Genomic DNA, 20759 nt, shown 5'->3' with positions numbered 1-20759 from the left:
ACATATATTAACTTCATTGTTTCAACATTGCATTTTTATTCTTCTTTCTTGTCCATTTTAAAGGAAGAACAATATTTCTTTCTCGTTATCTCTGAAACCATCTTTCCATGCAATAACTATGTTGTAAAAAACCACACAAATATAGGCTAAACATGCAATGAGTGTAAAAACTGCACATATAAATCGGTGGTTGCATTGAATGTAATGTCAGTGATCTTTTATACAAACTCATTTGGCAGAAAACAGTTTTTTTTATGGCTTCTTATCCTTTTCTGCATCACGGGCAAGGATCGTCCTCTAGGGGGCGCTGAACAAAAAAAAAATTCACATTCACACTAAATACTGTACAAACATTTGGATCAAATCGCAAATAATTCCGTGATGCAAACATGTAAATATTAAGTCACGTCCTCAGTGCTTGTGTAAAAACTACATTTCCATAATCATCTCGTTTAAACGGATTGTTTCACATCTTGGATCAAAAGTGCTCAACTTTTTAAAAAAACGATGCAATAAAGCGAAGATGTGTTTGATAAACTGATAACATGTCTTGAAGAAAAAGTGGAAGGAAATCAGTTATGACTGATGATTGATCACAATCTGGCTTATTGCTTATGAAATTTGTTTTGTGACCGCAGTTCACAGTAGGAGCCCTTTTATTTGGCACTTTGCAAAAAGATAAGCTATCAACTTAACCAATCCGAGTGGGTTGTTTTTTGATTGTTTTTCGCAAAACAAGCCATCATGATGGCATCCCTCATTAGGAAGAGCAGGAAAACGAGTAAGAATCAGGTGTTTTCTGCTGCGTCCGAGAGAACGGTATAGTTTCCTGCTTTGGCCTCTTGGCTGTAGACGACGGTGGGCGTGTCCACCTTTCGATTCAGCTGACACAACATGGCGATACACAAAGCGGCTGACGAAATCTGAAAGACAGGGAGACAGAGATGCTTCTTACACTCCTGTCGGGCCTTTTGGTTCATCCTAACAATTATTTCAACTAGGACTGAGATGCAGTTTTACAAACAGACACCAGGGGGCAGTAAAGACACAGCATCAAACATTCCAGATTCTTTTTTTAATTTCCTGTGCCTCAAATTTAGGAATGTCTGAAATTCAGCAGGAATACCAATGTTTGGAACAACTACCTTTATTTAAATCTTATTTGCAAACACAGGCCAACAAGCTTCTGACGAGTATTGAACCAAATGGTGCATTCCCACTTTGGTTTGCTCTGTATTTTGCTGTTTTAGATGTAGAAAATCAAGTTGGAAGTTCTACTTTTAGGCTTTAAAGGCCTGAGAAGTTTGGCATCAAAAAGTCCATAACGGCTGCTTGAATGAGAAATAGAGAAAGACTGAGAATAAATAAATGATTATACAGTTAAACAGCAGATGGTAGGTGTGACACACAGAGATTAAAGGTTCTTACCCAGAGTAACAAAATTCCCAGATATATGCCCAATGCGATATTTATTGCCATTATCTCAGTGGAGACCAAGAAAGGAAGGCAGGGCTGGAACAGAAAAGTGAGTCAGTTAATATTGAATTCCATATGTCTTCACAGAAATCATAAGAACCAGTAAGAAGAGTTCAGGCAGAGAGAAGGACAACGTTGATTGGATGATTTGGTTAAAAAAACCCACACTAGATATGAAAACAATTATCATTTTAATCATAATTTTTAACAGGTTCTTCATTTTAAGTTCATGAAAAAAGCAGAATTTGACTTGATGTTTTTATTACCTCACTATAAACCAAGACGACACCGCTGCCGGTTATGTGTTCATACAGGCTGCTGTTTCTGGGAGCCACCACCTAGAAAGCACAGAAATCAATCAGTTGATGAGTGATTAATGATTGATCTCCGCTGTTATGGCACCTGCAGTGGAAAATAAGCAAGACAAGAGAGATTTTTAGGCAAACGAGTGGAGATTTTTAGGCAAACAAGTGGAGTAGCTTCACCCCCAAACTCACACAGGGATTACTGGAGTCATTTAACCCAGAGCACACACAGGATTCCGGGATGTTGTAGCCCCAGTCCTGGTACCCCTGATCCACCCCACAGCAGTCCCACTGAGCAGAGAAGGGAGGAAGACGAGGGTGAAAAGGGTGAAGACGACTGCACAAACACTCCAATCCAGTCACCTACGATGGCCTGATGTTTGTCGAGTTCACTCAGGAAACTCTCGCTCGCGTTAGCCAGCGGCAGCATGTTTAGGTAGTGCTTCTTTAACTCTCCACCAACCTTTGCAACAAAATAAAATTGTTTTGTAATTCGATAACAAGTGATTTTAAGAGGTTGAAACCAACTAAAGGTTTTAGAAGAATTATAAAGGAAGAGGAAAAGTCACCTTTGGCTCCAGAGTCCGTCCTTGAATTTCACTGACGATCATGTACACACTGCTGAAGATCATCCCAACTCCGAACTGTGACACAAAATATTGTGAGTTTGCAGCAGTGACGTAGCGGCAGGCAAAAGCCAACGATGGCAGATGATAAATAAGGGCAGCGATTGCGGGGGAACTCTAAACAATAGTTAAAATAATTATAATAATAATAGAATATTAGCCACACAGACACAACATTCATCCATGTCATGTGTCACATGATTCAAAACAATGACATCGTCATTTACCCACCAATATTAGCGCCCATTTCTTCTCTTTGCAGGCGCCATACAAGCCAATGATGACCAGGACCAAAGTTAGGACGGAGAAAGTATACATGACGAGAAAGTACGGGTGCAGCTCGTCCATCTGCAAAAGAAAATAAAGGGAGGCAGGTTTTGTGTCAACAGACAAAATTTCAACAGACTTGATTTCATCAATGTTTTTCTTATTGTGGACTTTAACCCTCTTCTTTTAAACTGTGGTTTGAGTTTGTGTGAGGAGTTTGTTTTTTGGTTTTTTTTCAAGCTTTTCACCAGAAAACGTAATCAAACAACATAAAGCTTCAACGTTTTCCCAGAATACACAGCGGTAATTATTGGTTACTTGCTACTTGAGTTTCAGGAAGTTTAATTGTTTCAACTCAAAACAAAGAGTTAGTGTTCTGCCACTCTTTCCAAATGCAGGCTGCTCAGATTCCGAGTTTAGTGAATTTTAAAAGCAGTTTCAGGATTTATTTAAATTCACGGTCGTCCTTTTGAAAGTTCCGCTGCTAATAAAGACATCGAATGGAATAAATTACTTCATTAGATGATAAGATGTTTTACAAATTAAGTTTCTGTGGGTTAAATGTGATGTAAAGAAGAAAAAAGTGGTATTCTCAATAAAGTTTATCTATTCTAATCAATCAGTAAAGCCGTATTCACCTTTCCTCACCACGTCTGTGTCTTACCTCTTCCTCTTGGAGGAGGTATCCATGGCTGAAAAGAGTGAATGCCAGCATCAGGATGGTTACGATCTGCAACAGCAGCAACACAATTGATTATTAGTGACCTTTAATCAATCACTTTTTTTATTCGGTCAATCTAATGCATTGAATGTTGTGGTTTTATTCCATCAGCTCATCTAAAAGTCCAATTCAAGAGCTGTTAATGTGGAAGAATCCCACTGCTGCACACACACACACACACACACACACACACACACACACACACACACACACACACACACACACACACACACACACACACACACACACACACACACACACACACACACACACACACACACACAGTTCAGTAATGATCAGATCTAATGTGATACGAAATGAAAGGGAAGCGATTATTAATTTATTACCATAGTAATCATAATTACTTGGGGAAATAATTCCGAAATGCATCCCTTCATTGTTACATGTTTTGGGATTAATGACGCGTAATTTCAATGCGTCTGCTCCCGCTTTAATAATCCCGTTTGTTCCCGTTTAAATCCAGGGAATGTTCTTTTGCTCATCGACAAACTTTAGGATGTAAAACAAAGACGTGATATTTCAGGGGTTAAAATTCCTTTGGTAGGAAAAAAAACAAAACAAGTTAAAACAAGAAGTTTCTCGACTTGACGCAGGTTTAAGATGACACAACACCTAAAACAAAGACATATATGTAATTATGACCGACAGGAGACGCGTTATAACCGCTGCCCTACAGTCTCTTGTTGTTGTTGATGGCAGCTGTTAGGGGGAAAAAAAACAACAACCCACTCACCCCGATCAAACTTGCCACGACATAAAAACTCCTCTTCAAACAAACGTTGACTTTCCCCATTCTTCTGTCGCCTGAACTGGAACCAAAACTGTCCCAGAAGTGAAACTTTATAAAAACATTCAGTGGAAGAAGAGAAATCCTGAAGACCAGAGACCACACCTCTCCTCTTGGTGCTGACGTCACAGCTCAACTGGAATGAGTGGGGGAGGAAGCCCCAGATGGGGAGTCTCTGATGAGAAGCACCCCCCCATGTGGAAATACACTCCCATGGAACAGCACTTTATTCTATCTATCTATCTATCTATCTATCTATCTATCTATCTATCTATCTATCTATCTATCTATCTATCTATCTATCTATCTATCTATCTATCTATCTATCTATCTATCTATCTATCTATCTATCTAGTTCTTTGATCAAACATCTGTTCATCATGAAACCATCTGGAGGAAATTATTTGGCGGAAACAACTAGGATTTTTCACAAAAAGCATTCCAGCTAGCGTCTGTGGAGCACGAGACGCTTAATCCCAGGGTTGTGGGTTCGAGCCCCACATTGGGCACAGGAGCCTTTGAGCAGAGTGGCGCTGCGGAAGCGTGCTGGGTCCATAACCCAGAGGTCGATGCATCGAAACCATGCTCTGCTAATTTTTTTTATTATTATTATTTGGAATTTTCCTGAAACTTTCATGCATTTTCCAGCTTGTGTTTTTTGCATGTCTTTAAATTAAAACATCAATGAATGAATTATTATTAAATGGGCAGAATGTAAGTATCACATGTTTTCTTTTTTGTATTAATGTCCAAATACAATGTGCATTTCAATCTTAACAACAGTGGATTGAACCAGGGACAGACACGTTACACTACAACTACCTTCTACGACTTCTTTAGAATACTTCCTGTAGGGAGACTGAGCACTCTCCTGATGCTCCAGCTGTGTTATTACTCTAAATCACGGTGGGATTTTTTTTTTTCTTGCAGTCAAAACAATATTTATGCCGGATCTGGATCTTGAAATGAAGCCGAGATTTTTGAGCAGAAGCAGCAGCACCCGAGGAAGGGACAGTCTCTCTGGAATGAAAAAAGAGAATGTGAGCAACTCCAGTTGCAACTCCTTGCAGATGATCCGTATAGCAAAAGCATGATTTAATCAAGCACTTATCAATTTATGTGCCAATACAGAGAACAATTTCTTGAGCACGGATCAAGAAATGGTGGCGATTCTATTTTATGGACAGTTTAATGTTTCTGCAGTTAAGTCGAACAATTGCTCTGCGGCCATATCTTTTCTTTCCCAGCAGCAAAGAGTAGAATATTTTCTGAGAAATGCTCAAAGGACAAATGCTGTGAGACCAAAACAATGTTTCATTGTGAGTGGTGTCTTCACACAAAGCATGGGAATTTAACCGGAGGGAGGAAAGTGGAAAAAAAAAATAGTCAATGTACAGCCCGCTGCCAGAAAGACACCCACACAGGGTGACGACCTTCACTGTCGCAATTATATCGTCTCTCCATGTTATTTCTCATGACATATCAGAGCTGCTTGAAACAATTGTACAAAAACAAAGATACAGAGTTGTATTTTGAACACCTCTTGTAATTTTTTGTGTGTTCTTTCCGTGCTACCACCTGCAGAAAAAGCGAATATCTGGATACCAGCCGCTGAACGAGTTCTTGAGGAATCTGAGCCTATTTCTTATACAAAAACAATCCAGTTGTATAGTTTTCCATGTTGCCTCCTCCTTCAAATCCCTCCAGAGGTTTTTATGTGGGACTTCTGTATGTCTTTAATTGAAAAATGAATGACATAATTATCATGAATTAAATAATAATAATAAACCAGTTAACTTCATAAACTCATTTTGCTGCTAAGTATAGCACCAGTGGGCGTGTCTGCTTCGTGCGCAAATAAATCTGGTCGGTCCCTTTAAGAAAATCACACGGAGGTCACATGACGCGGAAGTAAACGGGTTTGTTTCAGCGTTGTTGTGTTTACATACCGTCCGCACGCTGCGTTCACGGAGTAAACGAGGGAAAGGGAAGAGTCAGCTATTTATGGGTTATTGATAATGAAACGGTGATTTTATTTAAAGGTAAAAACGCGCTTTAATCCACCGGGTAAAGCGGTAAAATAAAGGTAAGACAAATGTGAAAAATATCGATTTTAAAGGCGCGTTAGTTTGTATGTGGCGCAAAAAAGAACACGTAAAGCACCCGTCGTCCGTCTAAACCTCCTCCAGTCGCGTTTGGAGGCTCATATAAAGTCTTTTTTGTTGTGTTTCTGTCATTTCCAGGTCTAATTGAAGTGTCCGGATGAAGCGACCATGAAGCAGGACGGTGATGCTGCTGTGAACGTCCCCCCCTGCTTCATATCGAACCACGAAGGTTTCCGCGGAAGCATCAAAAACTTGATCAGAGACTTTGTGGTGACAGAGATCGACGTCGGTGGCCGGCGCGTCACCGCAGCATCAGCCAATCACACGTCACCCTGCGCATCCTCTGACGCAAACAGTCAAAGCAGCGCCCAGTTTAAGCAGGAGAGTGACGCGTCGACGGATTGTGACGTCGACGCGACCCCGCCCAGCTTTGATTTAAGTGTGATTCTGGGCCAATCGGTGAGCGAGGAGCTCGAGCAGTTCGTGTTGACACTCAAGGATGAGACCACAGCCAAGCAGGAGCTGTCGCTGGGATGCTTCCCCGACAAACACCACCGAGCCAACGTCCACCGGGTGGTCCGACACCGCTTCCCCTTCCTCATGACCATCACCATCCAGCCCGAGATCCGGGTGAGGGAGGACCCGGACTACAGGGAGCTCTCCCAGCTGGTGACGGAGGACGAAGCCGAGGACTTCTTCAGGTTCATAGACGCCAAAGTGCGAGGCTCGTCCTACACGTTCGGACCTGACGACAGCAAGGAGCACCGGACGGCGGTCCATCACTTCATGAGCCGGAGGTTTGGCAAACTGGTGGAGACAAAAAGCTTCAGCGATCAGGGGACCACGGCCATCACCGTCAGGCTGAGAGAGCAAGGGAGGCCGAAGAAGAGGAGCGGAGAAGAGCGTAAAGAGGAGGAGGTTTACACCGGTGCGTCTCCATTAAATCAGGATTCCAAAAAGGCCATCCGGATAAAATAACACCCGTGTCGTTTTTGTTTCACCTTCCTTTCAGGTTTTACTCTGCGGAAGGAGAACCTGGAGACGCTGGAGGCCATCAGCTACATGGCAGCCGCCCTCGGCGTCCTGCCGTCAGATTTCACCTACGCCGGGATCAAGGACAAGAGAGCCGTCACCTACCAGTCCATGGTGGTCAAGAAGGTCTCAGCCCAACGGTAGCTTTGTGTATCTGTCATGGATTGGGTTTGTCAGCAACTTAAAACGTTGCAGGAACTTGATTTGCTATTGTTTAAATTCTTAATGCCTCAGGATTCAACAGAATTATGGTGAAACTTTTCCTTTCGGCTGATTTATTTCTTTTATTTCTCTTATTTCTCACCAGACTGGAAGAGAAAGCGGCAGAGTTCCAGAAGAGAGGGATGCACCTGTCTCAGATCCGCTCCGTCGGCGAGCCCCTCAGGCTCGGTCGTCTGCAGGGGAACCACTTCGACATCGTGGTCCGAGACCTGAGACGACACGGAACCAGCGATACACACTTCTCCGCTGCGAACGCACACACTTGCTTGGAAGAGCTGGTGAAGGAAGCAGTGGAGAATGTGGAGGTGTTGTTTTTTTTAAATTTAGTCCCCGACTGATTTTACGGCTTTAATTGTGTGTATTGTTTCCGTTTCTACGGCGACAAGTTGATGTTATGCTCATTCTCAGTGGGATTTGAGGTTTTTTGATGTAGAAATGTACATGAATTTGGTTTTTAAGTATTTATTTTCTTTTTTATGCAATTAACAAGAGAAAAAAGGAAGTAACCTCTGTCTTCCTCCAATGAAACGGACCCGTCTCACTGGTTCATGTTCTGATCTTTCCAGGCCAGAGGTTTCGTCAACTACTATGGACCCCAGAGGTTCGGGAGCAGCCAGAGCGTTCAGTCTGACCACGTGGGCCTGGCCCTGCTCAAAGAAGACATGGTGAGAGTCTCAGATGATTAACCAGAGGTTGTCTTTAATGTGATGTGAGGCTGTAACAGGTCGCGTGTTGTCTGGGTCAGGTGGGCGCCGTGCGTCTCTTCTTCACTCCGGAGGAAGGGGATGATCCTCACAGCCACGCCAAGAGACACTTCCTCCAAACAGGTGAGAGCAAAGGCAAGAATCTTGAACTGACTGTTTTTTGCAGCGCGTCGCCTCTGTACCGCTCGTCGTTTTCTCCTTCTTTGCATCAGATAACGCCAAGGAGTCTCTGGCGATGATGCCGCTGTCGAAGGCCAAGGAGCGGCTGATGCTCCGCGCCCTCAACCGCTACGGGACCGGCCCGGACGGTTGTGCTCAAGCTTGGTTAAGTCTTCCCCACAGTATGAGAGTCTTCTACCCACATGCCTACTGTAGCAGGTCAGACGCTAGGATATAACGATGTATATACTGTATAAGCAGTTGACAATGCTTTTGTTAAAAAAATAAACAACAACTGTGTTTTTGTCAGAGTGTGGAACGAGGCAGCGGCGCACAGGTTGACAACTTTGGGCCACAGAGCCAGACGAGGAGACCTGGTGTGGAGGCAAGAAGGGCAGAACAAACTGGAGGATGCTGGAGAGACCAGTTTACCTCAGGTAAGCAAACTTGAACTTTTATTTCATGTACTTCTCTTCTTACTACATACCAGAGGAAGCTTATGAACTAAAAATTGCTTGGGCAAATGTTCCACCTTGAACGTTTTTACCTCTTGATTGCAGGAAACATTCGGTATTAAGACACGTTACATGTTATTTTTGAACATCAGAGGTGTTGACCTCTTCCTTTTGTGTTCTTCCAGATCCACGTTGTGACAGAAGAAGAGGAGCAACAGGGAGCGTATAAACTGGGACAAGTAAGTCGTTTCAGATACTTCTACTTTAAACGCCACCGTTTCTACTTTCCTTACTATTTGGGTTTTATTGTATATATTTTTTAGGTGCTGCTACCGATGCCAGGAAACACGGTGAAATATCCAGAAAACTCCATGGGGACTTGGTTCCAGGAGAGACTGGCCAGAGACGGACTGGACAAGTGTCGCTTCAGGGTCAGCAGCTTGAAGCTGAATCTGCCCGGGTGCTACCGCCCCCTGCTGGCCTGTCCGTGCAACTTCCGCTACCGTCTGCAGGCAGCAGAGGACGGGAGAGGGGAGGTGATGGGGGGTAGCAGCAGGAGCGACAGGCAGCTGAACGGCCAAACGGGGGAAGGAAAGCAGGGCTCACTTGTGCTTGTCTTAAACTTTGACTTGGACTCCTCATGCTATGCCACCATCTGCCTCAGAGAGATCATGAAGTGCGATCTCTAGTGGTCAGAGGACATTATTCTTGTTGTATTTCTACATACTTTTCCATTATATGTGGTGGGAGAAAAGCTTTTTTTGTATCCCATCATTATCAGTAGCTTTTTTTTAGTTTGTAACTATTAAATGTTAGAATATAGCAAGAACACGAGAAGCAACTGAAAGAACAAGACAACAAATCAACTCGTAAAACCGTGTAAACAGTATTAATGTTTGGTGCCATGAATAAAAAAAGAGAAACTCCTTCCAACAATGTTCTGCATTTAAAAAGGAAATATTTAACCTCTAGTCCGAGTCGATTTCTTTTTCTTTTTAGGAGTATAAGATATTTTGTAATATTTAATTGGTATTCTTAAACTCAGATGAATATTTTTGTACTGACCACAAATCACCACTAGATGGAGACAGATAACAATAATAGAACTCATTTTAAAGATTTAATTTCGACGAGATGACCTTCACTATGTCGGATTTATACTTAGTCCTAATCTGGGACTAAATCCACATTAATATGATCCCCTTTTATGCTGCTGCACACGAGCAGCAGAGGCATTTCAGAACCAATATAAAACATAATGAGGCATAAAAAACCCAAAATAATGCTGCTTATGTGCAGCGTTCAATCAGCCAGTTGTGACTAATTTGATGAGAGTTTTTCCAGACAGCAGCATAAAAATCTCCCTCATCAATAACCGACGCCAGATCGACCTCTGGGCTGCTTCTCATATCCGTTACATATCCGTCGGCAGCGTGAGGAGGGATCGACCGTCCGGACGCGGAGATGCGCTCCAACACGCAGCCCGTCACGGATCCACCGCGTCGGATGATAAAGTGTCTGCCTGCCAGCAAAGCTGTCTGCCAAAGAGACACATTAACAGTAATTAGTTTCTTCACCGCTTCAAGAGTTGTTGTTGTTGTTTTTTTTAATGACATATTAGAAATTAGACTTACATACTGATGGACAATTCTTGTCACAATTTCACGCAAAACGTGCCTGGAAATGTCTGGAATGACGCAAACCAATTCCAAAATATATCAAAACTAGTTTTCAGTATTTTTTTTTTTAAACTTCCTTCTTGCAGAGAGTTAATTCAGCTGTTTCATGATGGTTTCCATTCTTTATGGTACAGAACCAGCTGCTATTATTCTTTGGTTGGTCGAACAATTTACAAAATCTTTTAAAATGTATTTTTGCATGTGAATGTTTGTTTAACATACCACTGGCATGTTTTTTTGTAATTCCACATCTGTAATTTAAACATTATTCGATCATGTGCTTCATGAAACGAGTAAAAAAATCTCATATTTTCATTTTCTGAGTGAAAAAATGGACATAAGAATATGAATGGAGCCAGTTCTGGTTTCTCGGTTTTTGAATTCCACTAAGACACCCCTCCCTTTCGATTAATATGATCCATTGCTAAATATACAGTTAACAACTCTGTAATTATCTACACAAGCACAATAAAAACATGTTTTATGGCGTGAACAGGACCGGATCTTTGCTCAGCTGGCAGACAGAACCAGATCCTCAGATTAAATCCTGCTCTAGGCGGCTGCAGATAAATGTTGTATGATGCCTTTCAGACCCGGTTTGAAAGCAGGGTTGAGGTTCCGGGACCTGATGGTTATGGAAGAGATTTCCATAGCGATGCAAAGTGAAATATTTCTCCTCGTGGACAAAGATGGAGGAAGAGGAACGCTCGAGGCTCGTGAAAGACGTGCAATGGAGTGTGGAGCGTTGCGGCTTTTTTTTCTGGCCTAGCGCCCTTCGGTTTTCAGCACTTTAAAAGCCCTGAAAACACATTTTCTCAATCATCGTCTTACTGGGAGAAATGGGCCCTTCATGAAAACAGTTTTCTGCCAAGGATAGAACAGTTTGGGTTCTTGCAGTTGAGGGATTTCTGGATCCTGATGGTGTTTTTTTTCCTCATTGGTTTGATGTGGGTATAGGGCTCGGTTGGAAAACGCTGGTGTGACATACTGCTAGGCTCTATTAATAGTTACGCTGGTGACTTGTTTGTTTTGACACATTGTTAATGGTGATCAAACCACACCCACAGATTCGCTGATAGCAATTAGCAAATTTTAGCATCTGCAATCTTTTAACTTTAATGGCAGTTTAATCAATCGTGGATATTTGGATGGTTAAGAAAAAAACGTAAGATTTGATTTGAGCTTCTAGCCATATAAGGGCGCATAAAGGGTAGCTAGCTGCTACTAGTGTCACGGTTCGGTGTTTGTGTCGTGTTGCTATGTGGTGCTGGGGCGTGGCAAGAGGCGGGGCCCAACTTTTGGGCAGAGCCTTGTCTCCACACCTGTGCCTCATCTCCACACCAGTGCCTCATCTCCACACCTGTGCCTCATTTGGCTGATGAACCCGAGGCTTTTTAAGACGGATTCTCCTTCGGTTCTGGGCCAGATTAGTTTGTACCCTTGCCCACGACACAAACTACACGTTAATCACTATCCTAATTTAAATCTTGAACCTTTATCAGTATATTAGTTCATTCTTGCTTCTGCAGATTCATCCGCCACCACCACCACCACCATCGGTGTCTTGCCTCTCCTTTTTGGTTACTTTTGCTGGTGGGGCTACGGTGGCCTTCTAGTTTAAAACCCGGATGCAGACGCAGATATTAGACTCCAGAATGAGTTTCTCATCATTTGCAGTAGCATCGAGGAAGAGGAGGGTGGAGGGAACTCGAGGGCGGGTGGGTCCGAGCGTAGGTGGTGACGGCTGAATTGAAAGCTGGCTCAGGACTCCAAGGCACAGGGAAATAACTTATTAGCATTGAATCACAAGGGAACTGTGTGGAAGTGGAAAGGGGCGGGGCGTATGACACTTTCCAACTCTTCGTCTTTAGCCAGATTTAGCTTTTCATGATCTTTGGTGACACCTGAGACGGAGACAGGAAGAAGGATGATGATGATAGGAAAAATAAAGTAAAGAACAGATTAAGGAAAGGTGGAAATGTGAACATCTTCAATCTTTATTTGCGACGTTTTCTTTATACTAAGGCAAATACGAGTTTTGTCAGTGATTTATCTAACAGTTGTTCTTCAGTGACATGAACGCAAGATTTCAAAGCAAACTTTAAAATTCATTTAGACATGGATTCTCTCTGGAGAAAACATTTTTTTGTTGGTCTTAACTGGTTTTCAAGTTAATTGTAATGCAATAACATAAAAACAAGAAGCCATGAGTTGACCTTTGACCTTGTCATCTTGGGACACTGGCAATCAGCAGCAGAACCCACCCGACCCCTCTGCTTTGCCCTGAGGCTGATGTCCAGTCGCTGTCCCACATGTGAGAGGCCCGCATGTGGAAACAGCGCTGACCCAATAACCGCGGCACTATCGACAAGTGGAAAGAAAAAAAAATAAAATGCACATCAAAATGGATTGATTACCGGTCAGCATCACGCCGTTTGGGCGGTGTGGAAACGTCATCGAATTCCGCACATGTAGAGCAGTTGGGTCCATCGGTTGAGACGTTCCCACGCATCAAAACGATATCCAGAAGCGGGATTTTCAGTTGAAAGCCAACCGGTGTGATTGTGAACCAGACACTGGGAAAATGTAATTTCCTACCCTGTTTGTGACCCAAAGAAGAATCCGACCGATAACCCACTCGGGGACGACAGATTCCCGGTAAACTGCCCTCTCCGAGCCTTAAATGGGTTACTTTCTCCAACCGGGACTTTTTCTCACACTGTAAAAGTTAAAAGGGGGGAAAAAAAAAAACGTTAAACTCGGCATACAGAGAGCGCACTGTGCCAGAGTGGAAGAATCCGCTGGCTGCACGGCACAGGAAGGTGAAGGAATAAAGCTCATTATCTTTAACGGTCCCTCTCCACAGGTTGAGGCAGCGAAGTAGCCAGAAAGAGAAATGAACTATAACACTGTCTCAGCAAGAAAACTGACCCCAAAAAACTAGACAAAATATCTTCTATTGCCATCTAATTTTTCCCAGAAAAGAGAATTCCCTTTTATTCTTATGGATTTACCACACCGAGATGGGAAAACTTTATTTAGCAGCCAGGAAGCAATTAACTTAGCTCCGTTTAAAGACTGCAAATGGGAAGCAGCTAGCCCGACTCTGACTTAAGTTTAAAACAATGCTCCTATTTGCATCCCTTAAATTTAATGTGCGCTTATTTTACATTCCTGTTCGTGTGATTATTTAAAACAGAAAAAGAAAGAGTTGTGGTTTTACGAGCAACGATTACTCCTTGGAGCGCTCAGTTCCTGGAGTTTGCGCCGTTTGCCAGGTAGCCTCGCGGTGACGACGAGGATGCAGACGGCCCAGAATGGTAAGAATCAGCACAAGAATGCAAAGCGAATTTTCGTTGCATGTCGTTGGTTGGAGCATTTATGCAATGTGTGTGTGTGTGTGTGTGTGTCCCAAACAGATGTTTGCTGTTAGCTAGCTAGTGTGCGTGTTTGTTGTGTGCTTGTGTGTTTGTGAAACATCTCGGCTTCAACCCCGATCTCTACGTCTCTCGTTTTCCACCAGTCTCATTTTTCCTGGGAAAAGACAAAATGTTTTATTCAAGTCAATTCAAGTTTTTTTTCCCAACTTTTGTTTCTTCGCCTCGGTTTGCGCTGCCCCTGGAGAAACACGCCCCTAATCATGCCAATTTGCATCTTTCAATTGACCCTGACCTTTTAAATATTCTGAAGTTCTAGATGATAACATCTTTGTTTTCCAATAAATTCGGCCAGAGCAACTCGAGCGATATCCTCTTTCAAATTTTCATCGTCAAGACAGGCAAACGGTGATTAAAGTGGGAGAAACCAGAAAGAAATAGGGGTGTATCGTAAATTCTGAACTATTCCTATAATAACACACACACACACACACACACACACACACACACACACACACACACACACACACACACACACACACACACACACACACACACACACACACACACACACACACACACACACACACACACACACACAGGTCCATGCTGAAATCGAGCGTCCTGTATCCTTTCATTGCCATCAACCTTTCTCTTTTACATCAATCAGTGTCTCGGGCTCCAAACCAGCTCCACCGCCGACTGCAGTCCTGTAATTACCCTGTTGACTACATCCCGGCTGTGTGTGTGTGTGTGTGTGTGTGTGTGTGCATGCATTTGCAAAATATGTAAGTGTGTGTTCATGGACAGATAGGAATGAAAATGGGAGGCGGGCCACTTCAGACCAGCTGCACCAGCGCTTCAGCATGGGTTCAGTGCCCGAGGAGGAGAGAGAGGGATCTGGCCTCGTGCTGATTGATGGAGCAGCTTCCTGTCCTGGTCGAGGTTATTGAGGAGCTCCAAGGGACCATAGTTATTTCCTGATGCTCTTAAATATCTTTCTCCCATCTGCCCTGCCCCCCTCTTCATCTTTTTTTTTTTTGCTTTCTAAGTCTTCGCCCCTTCCCCCCTCACCCCTTTCCCCCTCACCCGCCGTCTTGTTTTACAACGGGACGGCAGATATTGTTTACATATGGCCTGCTGATATCTCCATAGGCCGATTTATCTATGTGGTATCTCACATCCAGCCATGCTTGAACCATTAGATAATATGTTGAGGAAAGTAAAAGCATAATTTATCAGCGATGTGAGGCACAGACACATTATAGCCTGCTAAAATTGGCTTTGGCACATACTTGCAGCTGTTATTCTCTCTTCATGTACACAAACAGTCAAGCGTTGAGCCGATAGTGTGTATATCTTGCATGTGTTTGTCGTTTTTCTTTCCACCACTTTTTTTTTATACTTCCTCTCTCAGATTTCAAAGTGTATGTAACAGTCGTTGTCTCTTTTGGTGCAATCAGGACAATAACATTGTTTTACCTAGCAACAGGCTTTCCTCTCATTCTCTTCTCCAGAGTGGGTCTTTATTTACTAGTTCCCCTAAATTGGGAGAGTCTTCCACCAACTAATTGGTTCTCCCGTTGTTGAGCTGGATATAGTTCCTGTCGCAACATTCCACGAAATTTTCTATCAATTATCTGTATTCCTGCCCCTTATCTGTGACGCCATGGAAGAGTCATCTGAGAACTACCCCAGGTAGACTGTCCTACTCATGCGTGCAACTACAACAGAAATCTTTGGGATACTTGGGTTGAAGGCCAAGATCAAGACAGCCCTGTGGGGTATTAGGTGCTTCCCAGGGGTGTAGAAGAGTGTCAGGAAAGACATCTTACCCCTTAATGTCCATACGTTGGACTCTAGAGACAGACTCACAGCTCTGTCTTCAGGAGTTTCACGGAGAAGTAGAGGCCAAAACAATAAATATCCAGGTCTCCAAAGACTCATCCAGGGCCTAGGCTGCAAGGGTATGACAGCACAAGGACAACCAAACCAGAGGTGAGGATGAGCCATACCAGAAAGACCTGCAACTGGAGAAAGAAGCATCACATAACACCAATGCAGAAAGACCTATGGATCCAAGCGTTCACCATAGCGACCCCAACAAATAATGATCTGGGAGTAATTTACAATGATTTCTGTCCATCAGAGAGAAATTACATCATTTAGCAAAGTGCCTTTAGGCCGTTTGGGCGAGCCATGTTTTCTTATTTTATTTCATTTGAGGTTGGAACAATCATACGCATGACTCAGAAGCATAACATCACATTTTCAATCTAAGATTTAGCAAAATAGACTGAATTCCTGTCCAGATTTATAAAACTGATGTGACTAATAGTATTTTTTCCCAGCGAGATGCTCCAAAGAGGCAATTCAAACCTCTTTGCTCTCCTCTACAGGCTGTCTCCACATGCAGAGGAAACTCACAAATAGCCTTTGTCTTATGGGTACATGTGCGCTCACTCTCCAGTATCACTCCACTGGTCTGCAAACCCAAATTGCACTAACTGCCGGAACAGGGTTGAGACAGAAGGAGAGAAGATTAGAAACAAAGGGGCTGGGAACCAAGAACACAAAGTACGGCATATACAACAATTCAATGTCTAATTTAATTTAGCATGGGGGGGGGGATTTACCAAGAATGGAGCCATTGTTTTGGGGGGCATCTGGAAAAAACCTGACATGCATCTGTGCATGTGGTTCTTTAAAATAGAAGGTTCTGCAGAGGAAATGGATTTGGTTCACTTAGGAGAAGAAAAACGGAGCAAGAGAAGAATCATCCATCACAAATGAAATGGTGGCGTTGTGTTAAACAGAGACAAGTGAGCACAGCAGATGGCACGATGGTCGGATCGGTGATTAAACCATTTAGGCCACACAGCGAGAATCACAAATATTGCTTTTCGTAGATGCATGAAACGACAAAACATAACCGCTCTGTAGATGAATGATACACAATCGTACCGTGGCCGACCCAAAGCAAATCAGTCATTCTCCCTCTATTGCTGAAAAGTCTTATCAGTTCCTCGCTATGACTCGAGTAAATACACCGACTCGATGGGCCGCAATGCCCTCTAATTTATTTGCTGACATGGTTCTCTAGGGAAACACATAGTCCAATCTCCTCAACACGTTCAGGTAGTGACATTAGAATGGTTTATCTGGAGTGATCAATCTGAGATGTGAATGTGTCAAACAAGGCCTTGCTGGAAGTCAAGACGCCGAATTGGACCGAGTTGGGTTTGTGCACATCAAAGTGCTTTTAGTAATTTCTCGTTTTTCCAGCCGGAGAAATATTTCTAATAGCAGACCTCAGAAAATGAGTCTCAAACCACTTGTAAAATATAAATAACAAAGTAAGAGAATGACTCACGATCTGGATGAGCCGCTCGACGGAGTTCTGAAAGTGTTTTTTGGTGTAGCTAGAAAGGCAACCAGTAGAGCCACAAAAAAAAACGTAATGCAAAAAAATTCCCCAATAGTCACTTTAGAATCTTTAAACTGACGGATGATGAAGATCCAGCGACTGATTAGCAAGAAGGGAGGGGATGAGGGTGCCTGGCAGGGACAGTTGGCAGAGAGTGGGCAGATATAGTCCATGACGGTGACTAAGTGATTTGTTAATATACTGCACCAGACTGATGAAGTAATGATTCGCCCGCGCGCCAAGAAAATCATTTTGTAGGCTAAAAATGGAGATTACCATTTTGGAAACAATCTCGTCCAATGCGGAGTGTAAAGTTGGATTATAAGCGCTGGAATGTCGTTATGTGCGAGCCAGAACTTTTAAAATCTGACTGCCTAGGTGTTGTTAACTGAACGGGCATGTCTGCCTCACTATCAGATCAACACCCTCAGTCGGAGTTGTTGTGAAGTCTACGTGATTTATCAAGATAAGGGGTAAATAGTTGCTGACCTTTAATAGTTGAAGTTGCCTCCTATGCCTCTGGAATTATTTCCCCATAAAGCACAAAATCTGTCAGAGCAGATCTTAGAAACATTCTTGTGTGGGAATACCCAACGTTTGAGAAACATTCAAAGCAGATTCTAACATCCGAACATCTGCTGGTGAACACGCCGTATAATTCCAGGTTTCCTCACTCTTGTCACATCTGGGTTCTTGCATCAACCTTTTATTTTATTTTCTTGTAGCTACACCGGGAGGAATGGCAGAGGAGTAAAGGAGGGGAAATTACCCTACTTGGGAATATTTGGACTTGATGGTTAAAGAAACATTATCTAAACGATGTGGCTGATAAGGGGTAGCAAAAGCAAATACAGCACTCACGAGGAAATACGCAACACGGCTCTTTAAATCAGCTCTCATGTGAAAAGCTCAACTGGGATTAGCGGCATCGGCCGCCTCACGGGGATGGAAGGGTCAAGAAAAAAGGTGGATAGAGATCGTTCCCACCCAAGTCCTTCTGACTGTGACTTCTTTAGCATCACCGATGCTATAACATAGATATATCTCACAGTTTTGTGGCTGTAGTTTCACCTCATGATTCTTTTCTTCCCCTCCGGTCCTCATCCTGTCCTCAGCTAAGCGAGGGACTTAATCGACTTCGAATGATCGATGGACCGGAGCGCGTAACGGTCAGGCAGGCAAGGCTGGAGGTCCTTCCGCACATCTGCTTTATGAAATCACAAAGTGGAAATTATTCTTACCTCCATGACATCCGAGATAAAATGTATGATTTCATTTACAATACCCAAAGGGGCAACTTCATGTGGAAATGAGTTCATATTTTTCTCACAGTTTTTCCATCATGTTTGCTTACACTTTTCTTAATAATATGATAACAACAATACATTTTTATTTTAATGGATGAAATCAGCTTCCTGAAATGTGGATCCACTATAATTCATTCTTGGTTTCATCACCAATTAAGTTTTATTCGCTAGCATTGATTTGTCTGTCAGTTAGGTAGTCAGTTGATAGCATGTTTGCTTAATTTTTTACAGGAATACAGAAAAATGACTTCATAATCACGAGAACTGGTTAGTTGGACATCAACTTCTTTGTTATTTTGTGCAGAAGTAACTAATTTTCCATGCCAGACAAGAAGCTATTCAACAGCTTGAACTTCCTGCCGATGCACAGATGAGGCATTCTGGATCTTGAGGACGAGGTTGATGAGGTACTTTCCCATATTTCATTGCAGTAATCCCACTTAAGGAATAATTTGGTTGCAATGTTCAAGTGGGAATTCACAAATTCCAACTTCCCAGTGCAAATGGAAAGGGTGGAGACCAAAACAGAGGAAAAAATTGAGTTTTCTCCTGGTGTCCATACATTCAAGTTCAAAGGAATTCTAATGAAATCAACAGCACGATGTATAGGAGCCTATGTGCCAACGTGTCTCTCATGTGAAAGGACTCAAAGAGAAGGAATATTTTTATGAAAATAAAAGAAAAAAAACCCCTTCATTACACAGGATATGGGTGCCAGTCGCTAACAGTGACAGACATAATACAAAATCATGCAACACTTACATATTGGAAACATTTATCATGGTGTGACCTGCTAATCTGGACTAAAGGAAATCCCTAAATTAAAGTAAACACCTACATATATGTCTTAGGAGAGTGCCTGGCCAAACTGCCAAACCCGCCTTCTTATACTTTGGCCTAAATTCAGTCCAAAGTGTGTGACACTGATTTCACTTATCCCAGCGGTGTTCATTTGGGTTGAGGGTGTTTCCATTGCAGCGGAATAGGCAGGTTGCAGCACCTGAGCAGCTGTTACCCCTTTCTCAAGAATTTAAATTGATAGTCCGAGCTCCCACATCTGCCGCATCTTTACTTTTTGCTTGCTAAAACAAGACCTTCCTCCACTTTCAAGTCGGGAACTTCATCATTCTGGAACACATAAAAAAATATCAGTGCTTTGGCTTCCATCTGCATTGCCTTGTTGAGACCAAAACACACCCTTCTCCTGCTTTGAGTTTGGACTGTCTTCCCTGTCCTCACAAGTCCTGCTGGAAGTTTGATATCGGATGACACATTCCCACATTCCCAGTCGGGATGGGAGCACTGGTTGGGTTGGCAAGACGGCAGAATCTGTCTTCACACGTGCTTCATTGCCTCTGCTAGAGGTAGATAGGGATGCACTTACGTAGATGATCCACAACCAGATGTTCCTGTGGACGCGCAAACAAAAACAGCATGTCGAACACTCAAGAAACTCAAGAGCACATACCTGCAGGTACTCCGAGATAAGAACGGAGACAATCTCAGGCTGTTGAGCAGATCGAGATGATCAGATACCTGAGAGTAAACGGCTAAAAGGTTTCTGGGCAGGGGGAAATGAAGGAATGAAAAGAATAAAAAGGGGATGACAGGATGTAAACCAATAAGACATAAGGAATAAAAGGTTTGCCTGCCTGAAGCAACATAGGTCTAAAATAGAAAAGTATACACATACTTAAAGAGCAATTTCCATGATCTGTTTAGCTTAGCTTAGTGTAAAGTCTGGAGCAGACAGATCCCAACTTGTGGTGGGAAAGTTGGACATTCAAAAAGTGTGAACAGTCCTTGACTTTTAACCCGGACGATGGAGTTTCTTCGATGGCAAAAACGCCTCATAACACCGCTGTGCATTCCTTGACTTTAGTGAAGTGCCTGTGACGTCCATGCGCCCACAATGACCTTTGGTCGTAACCTCTCCTTGTGCTTTTACAGGTCCTTGAGGCAGGATTCCTGTTCCACAGGTCGACAAGAGGGTGAGAAACCCGAGTCCGAGTTTGGAGGCGTCACGTGAACGGATAGACAACAGCCGTTTTACAGTCGGAAACAACGGCTTCACGCATGCCTTTCAGGG

The 20759-nt window shown here is 43.0% G+C and overlaps 2 protein-coding genes across 2 annotated transcripts; one reads left to right on the top strand and one right to left on the bottom strand.

The window, feature by feature from the left end:
- Window positions 1-16: 16 nt before the first annotated feature.
- LOC137589036 (tetraspanin-8-like) lies at window positions 17-4325 on the bottom strand. The gene is made up of 9 exons (XM_068306423.1): window positions 4150-4325; window positions 3339-3404; window positions 2639-2755; window positions 2351-2425; window positions 2149-2244; window positions 1974-2072; window positions 1743-1814; window positions 1429-1512; window positions 17-923 (listed from the first exon to the last, which is right to left on the bottom strand). The coding sequence occupies exons 1-9, from the start codon at window positions 4207-4209 to the stop codon at window positions 789-791; spliced, it is 804 nt and encodes a 267-aa protein (XP_068162524.1). The 5' UTR covers window positions 4210-4325; the 3' UTR covers window positions 17-788.
- Window positions 4326-6120: 1795 nt separating this feature from the next.
- pus7l (pseudouridine synthase 7 like) lies at window positions 6121-9839 on the top strand. Its single transcript, XM_068306911.1, has 10 exons — window positions 6121-6289; window positions 6447-7236; window positions 7321-7480; window positions 7648-7867; window positions 8129-8227; window positions 8308-8389; window positions 8479-8644; window positions 8736-8862; window positions 9066-9119; window positions 9204-9839. Exons 2-10 carry the CDS (start codon window positions 6477-6479, stop codon window positions 9567-9569), a joined length of 2034 nt encoding a protein of 677 aa, XP_068163012.1. The 5' UTR covers window positions 6121-6289; window positions 6447-6476; the 3' UTR covers window positions 9570-9839.
- The last annotated feature ends 10920 nt before the right edge of the window (window positions 9840-20759 follow it).

This window comes from Antennarius striatus, chromosome 22 (assembly GCF_040054535.1).
Source record: "Antennarius striatus isolate MH-2024 chromosome 22, ASM4005453v1, whole genome shotgun sequence".
Taxonomy (NCBI): domain Eukaryota; kingdom Metazoa; phylum Chordata; class Actinopteri; order Lophiiformes; family Antennariidae; genus Antennarius; species Antennarius striatus.
The sequence above is the reverse complement of the archived record's forward strand: the minus strand, read 5'-3'. Positions and strand labels throughout refer to the sequence as shown.